General features: G+C 28.9%; 2 protein-coding genes across 6 annotated transcripts in view; both read left to right on the forward strand.

Moving 5' to 3' along the window:
* The window catches only part of LOC142229571 (uncharacterized), a 518,551-nt gene that overhangs the window by 498,766 nt on the left and 6,450 nt on the right, over nucleotides 1-13,335 (forward strand). The gene's annotated exons all lie outside the window — the stretch shown is intronic.
* Nucleotides 1,706-12,741, forward strand: LOC142229572 (uncharacterized). The gene has a single exon (XM_075300141.1). The coding sequence runs from the start codon at nucleotides 1,841-1,843 to the stop codon at nucleotides 2,687-2,689; it is 849 nt and encodes a 282-aa protein (XP_075156256.1). The 5' UTR covers nucleotides 1,706-1,840; the 3' UTR covers nucleotides 2,690-12,741.

Raw genomic sequence — 13,335 nt, forward strand, 5'->3', positions numbered from 1 at the left:
AAAGGTGCTAAGAACTAAAAAATCTCGTGGAAGTGAGAAAGATGTGGGGGAATATACAATTGGGCAGAAACAAAATTTTGAGCATTCAGGTCGAAAACCTATGTTGTTAGCACCTATATTACCTGTTTATTTTCATAATTCATTATGATTGCAAATATATAAATAAATAAATAAAATTTTGAGCACAATATTGTTTGGGAGAATTTTTTTTAAGCATATAATATTTTTGGGTGCAAAATGCTTCCAAACATATTATTGAATTTGGATGCAAAAATACAAAATGTTTGGAACTTAGACTACCCAAACATATATTGTTTAGACCAATATGCTTTCAAACATTTATATATTGGAAGAGATCAAACATATAAATGTTTGGGCAATACCCAAAAATGTATATGCTTGAAGCAAATTATGTTTGGGAGTATATGTTACAGAAGCGATTTTTTGTGAGCGTGTACTTATCACATAGCAAATTTAAATAGCTTCGGATGAAATTCGCTTTCCCGGTTGATATGGGGACTATAGAAAAATTTGGACCCACATGGTCCAATATTTGAGTGGTTGTTAGAGTGTAACAAACTGATCAATCGAAGTATTTTCCATCGCTAGCCACTACTTTATCCCATCGCAACGACTAGTTTTTTGGGTTTACATAAAAAAAAACTAGTCGTTGCGAATCGAACCAATTTTTGCCTTTATGTGACCCAAACTTGTAATCAATCCAAATAGATGGACGAACAAACTTGTGTCATTCCTCCTACAAAATCATGAACTTTCGTGTAAATATTCCTGCAATCTCATAACTGCCCCTAGGCAACTTTTTTGGTTCATATAAAGTTATACTCTCTACACTGGCAGAAATGTGGCATTAAAATTGACCTAATTAAACGTTGGGAGCTACCGTGGTGCAATGGTTAGCATGCCCACATTTGATTCCGAACACCAAAAAGTTTTTCAGCGGTGGATTATCCCACCTCAGTAATGCTGGTCACATTTCTGAGGGTTTCAAAGCTTCTCTAAGTGGTTTCACTGCAATGTTGAACGCCGTTCGGACTCGGCTATAAAAAGGAGGTCCCTTGTCATTGAGCTTAAAACATGGAATCGGGCAGAACTCAGTGATAAGAGAGAAGTTCACCAATGTGGTATCACAATGGACTGAATAGTCTAAGTGAGCCTGATACATCGGGCTGTCACCTAACCTAACCTAACCTATTGCAATGATTGATATTTATTTTAAATTACAAAACAATTTATAACATTAACATTTTCATTGGCGTAATGAAAAATTTTCGTCATATTAATGAAAATTTTTTGTTGCTACAATTTTAATGTGATTTCCTTTGTGTGTAGCTTTGTTCTTATCAAGTCAACATTTGAAAAAATTTGAAATTTTCAAGCATTTATACTACCATTTCACAGTGTATTTTCGAGTTTTAATAATTTTGTGATACATTAGCACTTTTTTTTTATAGAAAAACAAAATTATACAAAAAGGCTTTTGATAATTTAAGCAACAATTTATGCATGCCCGTAGATATAGCAAATTACGATTTCAAAACAAATGATAAAAAAGTAGATAAAACAATCCTTAAACATTCCCTATTTACTTGCCTTTGAAATACTACAAATATTATTGGAAAATATTTAACATCATCATCTAAAATGTTACTAACTATAAAATATATGTTGTTTTTTTCCTATATTTTCTTTCTTCTCATCTTGGGACGCTTTACCATACAACCACAATACTATTGTATATTGCGTGGGCCGATAAACTTTCAATTGTCATAAAACAAAAAACATCAATTTCGCACATATACACACGCACACATTTTTCCATATGCACATAACATGCACACGCATTCCTTTCACAGGATCCAGTATGAAACCTGGTCCAGAACTTAACATTTTCTCAGCGGGCTCATCAAATCCCACTCTAAATACTCATGCTTATATCAATCACAATGGCAACGGTGCCAAGCCAGGATCAGTCTCCTCGAATGGTTACCAAACCAATGGCTATCAAACTAAAAACAATAATAATAACTATAATAGTGACTATGGTAGTTCTAATGGTGGTCTTGGTGGCGGTGGAGGCAATGGGTCACCGAATGGTGGTGGTAATGGTCAAAATGGCAATAATGGTGGCGGTAGCAATAGCAACAATCCAGCGATTATTGATCCTCACTATGTGTTTGGAGCTCCACAATCGGTGCCCATATTGCCCAATCTGCCTATATTCCCCTATAATTCACCAACTGTTGCACCTGCTTTTCAACAATTTCCTCAACCCAATCATCCAGGTAGTGTACTTAATCCCGGTCGTCCCCAAAATGGCATGCAGCCGCTGAATCCCTACAATTCGCCGTTCGTTTTTGGTCAACAGCCATTCTATAATTCACCTGGCGGTACTGGTGGTCCACCCGGCGGCAGCAGTGGCATCTTGGGCGGCAGCGGTGGTGGTTTGGCTCCATATCCCGGTGGCTATCCCAGTCCCAATAGTTATAATAAGCCACCACCACAATATCAAAATCAAAATCCCTACAATCGTCAAACACAATCACATGCCCACAGTGGCGGAAGCAGCAATGCAACTTATGGTTCCATTTCAGCAGGCATTTGTAAACTGGCTATGACCATTACCGTTGTGGGAATGATGATGCGTAAAATGTTGCAAATCAGCACGTAATATTTTAATTATATTTTATTTCTGTTTTAATCTTTCTAATTTGATTTTTTGGCCGATTATTTGATTTCATTTAAATTAAAAAAAAAACAACAAAGATGTTTGAAAAAACAAAAATACTACAATTGCAATGCTGAATATTATGTGTATATATACTAGATTTCTCAGTTAAACAATTTTGTTGATTAAATTTGTTCTAATCTCTTTACATATATAAATACAGGTATGAAAATAAAATTTTGCAAAATTATAGATTATAAATAAGAGTGTAAAACAATAGAGGAAAGAAACAGAAAAACAAAACGAATTAAAGGCATAAAGACTTTGTATAAAATTACTTACTTCTTACATTTAGAAAAAAATCAAAAATCTTAAGAAACGAAGAATATTTCCAATAGAATAATGTCAATAAAAATATTTCTACCAAATCCATTAAAAATTATTTGCCTATGTCCAACAATTTGAGATGCAACATCATTACTTGTTCTGCTAGATTTATGGGTTAAGAATCTCCGCCAAAATATTTGATATTAATATAAATTATGGCGAAAATGAATCACGTATGTGTCACCATTTATTGCATGTACACTTTATTTTTGTGTGCAGCAAAATACCATCTTGCCAAAGAAAAGTGTCGGCATCTTCGAAGAGGAAATTGATTTGGAAGAACAAGGACAGAAAATTCAATTAAGAATCTAAGAATCAGTACCAATTAAATAATGTTTAAAAAATGTTTCTATTAAATCCATTAAAAATTATTTGCCTATGTCCAACAATTTGCCATGCAACATCATTACTTGTTCTGCTTGATTTATGGGTTAAGAATCTCTGCCAAAATAATTGATATTGATATAGATTATAGTGAAAACGAATCATTTTTGTGTCAACATTTATTGCATGTACACTTTATTTTTGTGTGCAGCAAAATACAATCTTTCCAAAGAAAAGTGTCGGCATCTTCGAAGAGGAAATTGATTTGGAAGAAAAAGGACAAAAAAAAGAAAATTCAATTAAAAATCTAAAAATCAATACCAATAAAATAATCTTTAAAAAAATGTTTCTATTAAAGCCTTTCAAAATTATTTCCCTATGTCCAACAATTTGCCATGCAACATCATTATTTGTTCTGTTTGATATTTATATAGATTATAGCGAAAAGGAATCACTTATGTGTCAACATTTATAGTATGTACACTTTATTTTTGTGTGCAGCAAAATACTATCTTTTCAAAGAAAAGTGCCGGCATCTTCGCAGATGAAATCGATTTGGAAGAACAAGGACATAAACAAGAAAATTCAATTAAGAATCTAAGAATCAGTACCAACAAAATAATATTAAAAAAAATGTTTCTACCAAATCCATTAAAAATTATTTGCCTATGCCCAACAATTTGCCATACACCATCATTACATGTTCTCTTTGATTTATGGGCTAAGAATCTCCGCCAAAATAATTGATATTGATATAGATTATAGCGAAAACGAATCACATATGTGTCACCATTTATTGCATGTACACTTTATTTTTGTGTGCAGCAAAATACCATCTTTCCAAAGAAATGTGTGCATCTTCGAAGAGGAAATTGATTTGGAAGAACAGGGACCTAAAAAAGGCTCAACGTCGTCTCGTTATTTAGCCAATGTACATAGGTTTCTTGTGTGCAAGATGAAACCAATCAAATAATAAAAATATAAAGAAAACTAATAATATATACGATTAAAGTAAATCTTGTGGTTTTATTTATTATTTTATTTAGCACAGCTAAAGGTCTATTGTAATTGGCATAGATTATAGCGGAACGGAATCACTGACGTGTCAGCATTTATTGTATGAACACTTTTATTAGTGTGATACAAACGCAGTAACATGTAATATTAATTTGTGTTAAGATTGATAATATCTTTGAATAGGAAATTGATTTGCAATAGCAGGAACATGGAAAGTGATCATTATAGTGTCACTAATTAGTCCATGTACATGTGCTTCTTGTGTGCAGAATGAAACAAATCAAATAATAAAAATCTCAGCAACTTCATTAATTTTGGGTATGCGTACAAAGAAAAATGTTTGCATATTTGAAGAGGAAATTGATTTGGAAGAGCAGAAACCTGTAAACGGTTCATTATAGTATCATTATTTAGCCAATGAGCATATGCTTCTTGTGTGCATGATAAAACCAATCAAATAATAAATATAGAGAAAACTAATAGTTAACAACATATACTTCAGTAGTTTTACTTATTACATTATTTGATCTGGAAAAAAAATCGATTGATATTGACACATATTATAGGGAAAACGAATGACTGATGTGTCAACATTTAACGCATGTACACTTTCTTTTTGTGTGCAATAAACTCAGTAACTTCTCTCATAAATTTGTATTTATTTTGGCTTTGCGTTCAAAGAAAAATGTTGGCATCTTTGAAGAGGTAACTGATTTCGAAGAACAGAGACATGGAAAGGAATCATTATAGTGTCATTAATTAGATAATGGGCATATGCTTCATGTGTGCAGGATAAAATCTCTCAAATAATAAATATGAAAAAACGTAATAATTTACAAGATCTTCCATAGTGGCCTTATAATTACTTTACTTGCGCATCTAAAAATATATAGATTATGGACAAAACGAATCTCTATTGATTTTGAAACTTAGGCCGAAATCGAATCACATATTTGTCAATATTTATGGTCTGAACACTTTCTTTTTGTATGTAGAAAACTCAGATATTGGCTATCTATTCAAAGAAAAATTATGACATCTTCGAAGCGGAAATTTATTTGAAAGAGAAGGGACATAGAAAAATATCAACATAGTGTCTTTATTTAGCCAATGTGCATATGCTTCTTGTGTGCAGGATGAAATCAATGGAATAATAAATATGATGAAAAATAAGTTTTCAAGATCTACTTTATTCATTACTTTAGTTGCGCAGCTAAAGGCCAATTGATTTTGACATAGGTTATATTGTAAACGAATCGTGTATGTGTCAAGACTTATTATATGCACAGTTTATTTTTGTGTGCAACCATCTTACACAGAAAAAAAAATTTGTTTTCAATCACAAAATAAATTGATGTAATTAATTTTTAATTGAAATGTCTTCAATCACAGGAATGATAGTATCAATCTCCAACATCAATTAATTGTTCCAATGAAAAATTAATTTATGCAATTAATTTTTGTGATTGATTTTTATTTCAATTAAAAAAATTGTTGAACCAATTAAATTTTTTAATTGAATATTTTATGAATTTCAATTCAAATTTTAATTGGAACAATTTTGGAAATATTTTTTCTTTGTAGTAACTTTCCTTATGAATTCGTATTAACTCTCTACTGCCCCAATTTTTTTGCCAGCTGATTAAATTTTCAATGTTTACGACACAAAAGCAAGAGAACTAAGCAAGAAAAATTTATACGGTAAAATTCAGCATATGTTTCAAAGCCTCTTGAATAGTTTCAAATAAGTTTTCTTTTTATTTTGCCCATTTTTGTTGTCTAAAGTTGTGTTTTACTAAAACTTCCTTACTAAATGGCATTAGAGGGTTAATATTTACTGTCTACTCACAGAAAAATTTAAATATCTACGAAGAGTAAATTGATCTGGAAGAGCAGGGACATGGAAGAGGCCAAGTGTAGTGTTATTAATTAGCCAATGTGCATATGCTTCTTGTGTGCAGGATGAAATCAATCAATAATAAATTAATAAAGATAAGATCTACTTTAGTTGTTACTTTAAATGCGCCACTAAAGGTCTGTAGATATTGCCATAGGCTATAGCGGACACGAGTCACCGATGTGTCAGCATTTATTGTATGAAATGCACCAAATGCAGTAACTGCCCTTATTAAGTTATATTAATATTGGTTATTTCTTCGAATAGGAAATTGATTTAGAATAACAGGAACATGGAAAGGGATCTTTATAGAGTTTCTAAATAGCCAATGTATATATGCTTCTTGTGTGCAGGATGAAATCAATCGAACAATATCTGCTCAAAGAAAAATCTAGACATCTTCGAAAAGGAAATTGATTTTGAAGAACCGGAACATGGAAAGGATTCATTATAGTGTCGTTACTTAGACAATGTACATATGCTTCTTGTGTGCAGGATTAAATCAATTATATAATAAATATAAAGAAAACAAATGAAGGTCTGCTTTAATTTATTTGCGCAGCTAAAAGTCTATTATCTCTTGGAGTAATTTAAAATATTCCATAAATTAAAATCAAGAACTGCTTACATGGCAAAAGTCCACATTATTTTTTATACCCACTCCTAAGCAATGATTTATACACAAAAAGAAAAAAAGTACTTTCCCTCGGAATGAAATTTCAGACAAAGAAAAATTTACTTTTTATCATAAAGTATTTTCTTTGAGAGCAAATAAACCCGGTTCTCTTACAAGCGATGCAAAAATTGCCGCTACACTTTTTTTATTTGCTTTTAGAGAAAATTTGTTATCTTCAAAAGAAAACGTCATTTGTCTAATTATTTTATCCTCAAAACAGAAAAATCCTTCTTTCAGTATATGTAAAGGAGTACAGAGGAAATCACTTCTGGGTATAAGAAAAACTCAAACCATTTTGGAATTTCTGCAAATAACAGATGTTGATTTATTTTAGCAAGAGAAAAAAATAAAAACAATATTATATACACCGTTCGTTTTAATAACCCTGAAAGCAACGAATAATTGATACGAAGAAAAGTAGTAGTTTGTAACAACTATTTTTCTAATATTAATAACTATGTGGTAGTTTTCTCTATGTGTGCAGCTAAATATTATTATTATTTTTTTTTTTTTTTACAATTGAATTATGAAAATCTCTGAAACTTCAACATTTGAATTGAAACGGGTAGCTGCTAGCACGCAAAAACAACGCTATTAAGTATTTTTATATCATGCTTATGCATTTTTTATGTGTGTGCAGTAATATAATTCAAGTATCTATATTTTTCGAACCATTAAAGCATATATTACTTCAGATTTTCATACAATTTCTGTTCTCTTCTTTATGGTCAATCATTTACAAATTAGATATCCCTTGATACTTTTCTACAAGTCATATTGACAAAAAAATGTAATTTTCCTCAAATATTCTATTTTCCATCTCTTGCAATACTTTGTGGTTTCTGCCCAACTTCATTAGTACTGAACTGAACACACAAAAACATATCAACAGAAAGATACGAACAAATTCTTTTCAATATAAAAAACAGTTTTACTGCAAAATATTTAAACCAAATGTGGGGTGTTTCAAAATCTAGATTTTCTGCTCGTTAGCAAAAGGTTAACAAAAAAAATGAAGTCAATGTAAAACTAAAGCACATAGTTAATGACAGTATAGAGTTTTTATTTTTAAAAGCTATTGGCATATAGGCAAGACAAAAACGGCAATTAAATTGGATTTTAATGAACAAAGAAATTAAAAAGTTTTTCCTAAACACTTGAAAATACTCTCCAAAATTTCTATGTAATTTAAAAAAATGGTCTTTGTGTCTTTAATTTTGTAAAAAACGAAAACTAAATGTTAAAAACAAAACAATCAAAAAATGGAAAGATAAAAATAAAATATAAAAAGAAATAAATAACAATGCCAAAAACCGAAGTGAATACCAATATGTAAAGTCAATATATTTGAAAAACAATTATTACTTTAAACAAAAATATAAAAAAAATTGTAATGGTATGGTCACACTGGGCAAATATTTGACAGAAATCTAAAAAAAATCCGTCGCCACAGCCAAACCAGCAAACACTTTGAGCTCATATTGGATATATAACATCATGGTAGGGTTATTTTCCATAAACCGTATCCAGACATTTGGAAAAGGGTTCTGGAAAAATGTTTGACACTCAATTTGGTCAAATATTTGCCTAGTGTGATCATAGCATAAGTCGTACAAAATGAAAAAAAAAACATTAAAGCAAACTAAAGGTTCTCTTTCAAACACACATATATTACAACAAAACCAAGCAACGAAAATAGAATTTAAAACCTCAAATTTCCAATAAAAAAAATCTAAAATGTCTCAATTTCACCATAGATATTAATTTACAGGCCGAAAAAATATATATACATACATACCTTTATTTTGATAATAATTGCCTTGGTTGCTGTAAAGAGAAAACAATATATATCCCATGTAAAATTTTTTACTATCGATAGAATTTGCAATTAAAAACAATAACAACAAAATTATATAAATGTAGATGTATAAGAAAATAAAAAAATCAATTGTATGGGTTGCGGTAGTTATTTAGGATGTTTTTTAATGCTAATTGTATTCAAAATACAAAATTAAAATAAAAATAATAGTAATGTAACAGCCTTATAAGCAATATACGGAATTAGTTTAATTTTTGATTCTTCAGGTAGATGTCATATTGCATAAAATTTACTGTCGATGTGACTTCCTTGCGTATGAGTATTGTTTATGTTTATCACTTATACGGCCCATGGGCATACCAAATAATACTAATCATACGCACCATGGTACTTTAATAATAAAAAGAATCTCGCCTTTATTAACATCAAAACAAACGAAAATAAGTGATTTTTTTTTAATTGAAACAAGAATGTCCAACACATTTTCATAAATTTTCCGATTACAATTTTATTAAATTCAATAGCTCAAGCGGTTTTCGGCATACCAAATAATACTAATCATACGCACCATGGTACTTTAATAATAAAAAGAATGTCGCCTTTATTAAATTTGAAACAAAGGAAAATACGTGATTTTTTTTTTAATTGAAACAAAAATGTCCAAAACATTTTCATAAATTTTCCAATTACAATTTTATTAAATTCAATAGCTCAAGCATTTTTCGGCAAATTAACTAAAACAAAATACATTACTACCCAGCAAAAAAAAATTGGAAGTTCTTCTCAAGGCACAACCTTACAAGAACTTTCAAAAATGTTCTCCCAAAGCTGTTCTTTTTTTAACTGCACTGGGACTTCATTTCAGTCAATTTTTGTATAACCCGCTCTTTTTATATTTTAAAAGAAAAATTTATTTTTCTTCATTTCAAATAGGTTAAAAACATATTAAGAATTAATAAAAATTATTTAAATTTAGCCGAAAAAAATGTTAAACACTTTCTAGAAAAATTGCAAGTTTTTGAAAATATGTGCAAACGTTCCAGACAAGCGTTATAATGCATTAAAAATCAAGAAATTCAAAAATTATTTATTTGCCAAAATATCACAAAAATTCTTAATTCACATCCAAAACACTGAATTCACCTCATTCACCTTAAGAAATGATGCAAATTCAGTGCAGCAGCTGGTGAAATGGTGGACATCCTTCCTATGACAGGCCCATGTTAAATTCATCGCTTCTGCGCCAATTTTACACCACTTCTGGATCCAAAAAGAAAATGTTCACTACTTTTTTGGTGACGCTTTTTTGCTGGGTAGTGCACGTCAAATTTTTCCTAATTTTTTCAAATATAATTTTATGATAGTCAAATGCTCAAGTGCACAGAAAACAAAACTTAAAGAAAATTATTCCAATTAAAGTCTTAATTGAGTTGTAAGAAATATTCAATTAAAAACTTAATTGATTCAACAAATTTTTTAATTGAAATAAAAATCAATCACAAAAATTAATAGTATCCGTTAATTTTAAAATTGGATCAATTAACTTTTTAATTGACTTTCAATTAATTTCTGTGAATGAAGACATGTCAAATAAAAATTAAGTGGATCAATTAATTTCGTGATTGAAGACAAAAATATTTTTTTTGTGTGTGGCTCAATTGAGTTTACAAAAAAAATTGTTTCATGTCGGCCACATATTTTTGTGATTTATTCTGAAATTATGGAATTTATGCCAACAATTGAATCTGAATAAAAAGTTATTTAGGTCAGAAACCTTTGTTGTTAGCATTTATTATGATTGTAAATCTTGTAATAAATAAATAAAATAAAAAGTTTTTTTTTTTTTTTTTAATTTTTACCAAAAAAATATAATTTCTACTATTATTTTTTTTTCTATAAATTAAAATTAAATAAACGATATATTCTGTGTTTTGTTTATAAGGCTGTAAAAATACCATTTATAAAAACGAGATTTGGAAAAGTGAAAAATGTAAAATGTAAACTAAATGATCCGATAATAATCTCATGATATGGCACTTGCAGCATTGTACTTTGTATAGAGATCACTTCATATCCTCAAACAAATATAATACTATCCCCCATGATCCGCAATTAGAAATCGCAAATCGCAAAAAAAGATTTCACCATAATTTCGTAACCTTAAAACTTATAAATTTAAATCTTGGTTGTATAGAGAAGTGCAAAGAGTATCTCTATTTTATCGTTAAAAGAAAAATAAATTCTTGCGATTTGAGATTCCGAATATTGGACCATGGGGGTATAACTTGTTCAGAGTTTCTGGAGTTTGAAAATATTGGAGAAAATATTTATCAACATGCCAAAACTTTATTGGGCTGAATATCCTTTGCTTGTCATTGTTAAATTATTTTAACTGAATCGTTACAATTCTATATAAAATAAATAAAATCATTTTATATACTGAGATACACAGAAAACAAAAATTTCCCAATTAAAATCTTAAATGAGTTTTAAAACATTTTCATTTAAAAATATAATTTATTCAATAATTTTTTTAATCGAAACAAACGTTAATAGTATCAATTATTTTTTTAAAGGGATCAATTAATTTTTTTATTGACTTTCAATTAATTTTTTAATTGATACTATAATTTATATGACTGAAGACAATTCAATTAAAAATTAATTGGATCAATTAATTTCATGATTGAAGAAAAAAAATATTTTTTGTATGTATAATTTATGATTTTACAGATGTTAAATTTTATTTTTTTAATCGGGCGAATGTAATACGGTTACTTTGGAATAATCAGATATTTAACATAGTCGTTATTCTGTATGACTCATACGACCCCTGGTACCATAACTTTTTATTATTATTACGTATACGATCTAATGGAATGATTTGTATTTATATTACTTATACGGCCCAGTACACCAAAATCAATAAACTAATTAAAAAATCAATAAATTAATTTTAAAAAAAGAATTAGCAACATATTTTCGATTATCTTTTAATTTCCAATTTCACGGACCTTTTCGGTTATCACCAGCCTTGCTAATTTGATTTTTTGCTCGCTAAGTATGGTTTTTAAAAGTCCTTCAGTGGGGTCAAAATTCATTTCATGACCTTTTAGTCTTTCTTATTTTCGAAATCTGCCAGAATAAGATATTCCACATGTTTATAGTTCAATCGAAAAATTAACAATAATTACCTCCGTGATTTTTGGTGTAAAAATTTGTTTTTTTTTATGTTTTTGGAGCAAAATCTAGCGCAACGCAGACTATGGACTTAACGATAACTTACAACATAGTTTTTTAAAACAAAAAACAGGACAAATCGAAGCTTTGTTCTCATAAAAAAATCTTCAAACTCTTAAAGTTCATTTCGATTTATTCAACATTGTAAATACTTGGCGAGAAAATAGTTTAGTCCAAATATTTTAAATGATCTTATAAAAAATAATTTTTTAAAGAAAGACAGGAAACAAATCTAAAAGTCCAAGCATTGTCATCGTATAATTTCTTCAATAAGAAAAAATTCTTAAGGTCCATTTCGATTTATTCAACATTGCTGTCATTCTAAATACTTGGCGAAGAAATAATTTTGTCCAAATAATTTTAACAATGTTATAAAAAAAAAAGAAATTTTTAAAGAAAGACAAAAAAATAGAAATTTCCAAGCATTGTCATCGTAAAAAATCTTCCCATTTCCCATTTCGATTTATTCAACACTGCTGCATTTGCCACAATCTCTAAAAATAATTTCCGAATCTCCAGAAAAACATTACCCACAAAAATTATACACAATAATATTGATGTCGAAAACTATGTAAAAATAGCTATAATAAAAATAAAAACAAATATGATATATAAATTCAATTTGTATTGTCTGAATAAGTAAATTTATAAAAATAAAGCATAACGATTTTAAATCAAAGCAAAAAAAAAACAAATCCAAAATTTTTATTTTATTGTTTTCGTATTGACCTAAATTAAGTTTTGGGTTAACAATAACAAATTTGTATATATCCGTCCGTTATATTTTGGTTTTTGCTTTAGACATCAATAATTCAAACATATATGGCATGCGGTTCATTGCAAATCTTAATTAAAAAGTCATTCTATTTCACAAAATATACCAAATTCATTTTAAATTAAAAAAAGAGCTAACTTCTAATGTTTTTAACAGCTTTTGAGAGCAATTACAACTAACAGAGAATGTTAATTAACCACATAACGAAATTTAACATTTATTTTATTAACAGAAATGATAACACAACACTGCTACTCTAACACCACTGACAAAGAAACCGTAACAAATATGTGTTCGTTTTTTTTGGTATAGATGAAATAACCAATAAATTATATATTTCTAAAATTTATATGTAATTGTAACTAAGCATAACCTTAGGGAAAACCAGTTTTGTAAATAATATTTGAGAGGCAAATATAATTATGAATATAATCAATAAAATCAGAAAACCTAATAAGACTAAATAGTTTTTAAAAACAACAAATTTATAAAATTTGAGCGACATAAAATAAAA

This window comes from Haematobia irritans, chromosome 3, assembly GCF_050003625.1.
Source record: "Haematobia irritans isolate KBUSLIRL chromosome 3, ASM5000362v1, whole genome shotgun sequence".
Classification (NCBI taxonomy): domain Eukaryota; kingdom Metazoa; phylum Arthropoda; class Insecta; order Diptera; family Muscidae; genus Haematobia; species Haematobia irritans.

Excerpts from the sequence above, each read along its gene's own strand:
- LOC142229572 (XM_075300141.1), top strand. The coding sequence starts at position 1,841 with ATGCACATAACATGCACACGCATTCCTTTCACAGGATCCAGTATGAAA.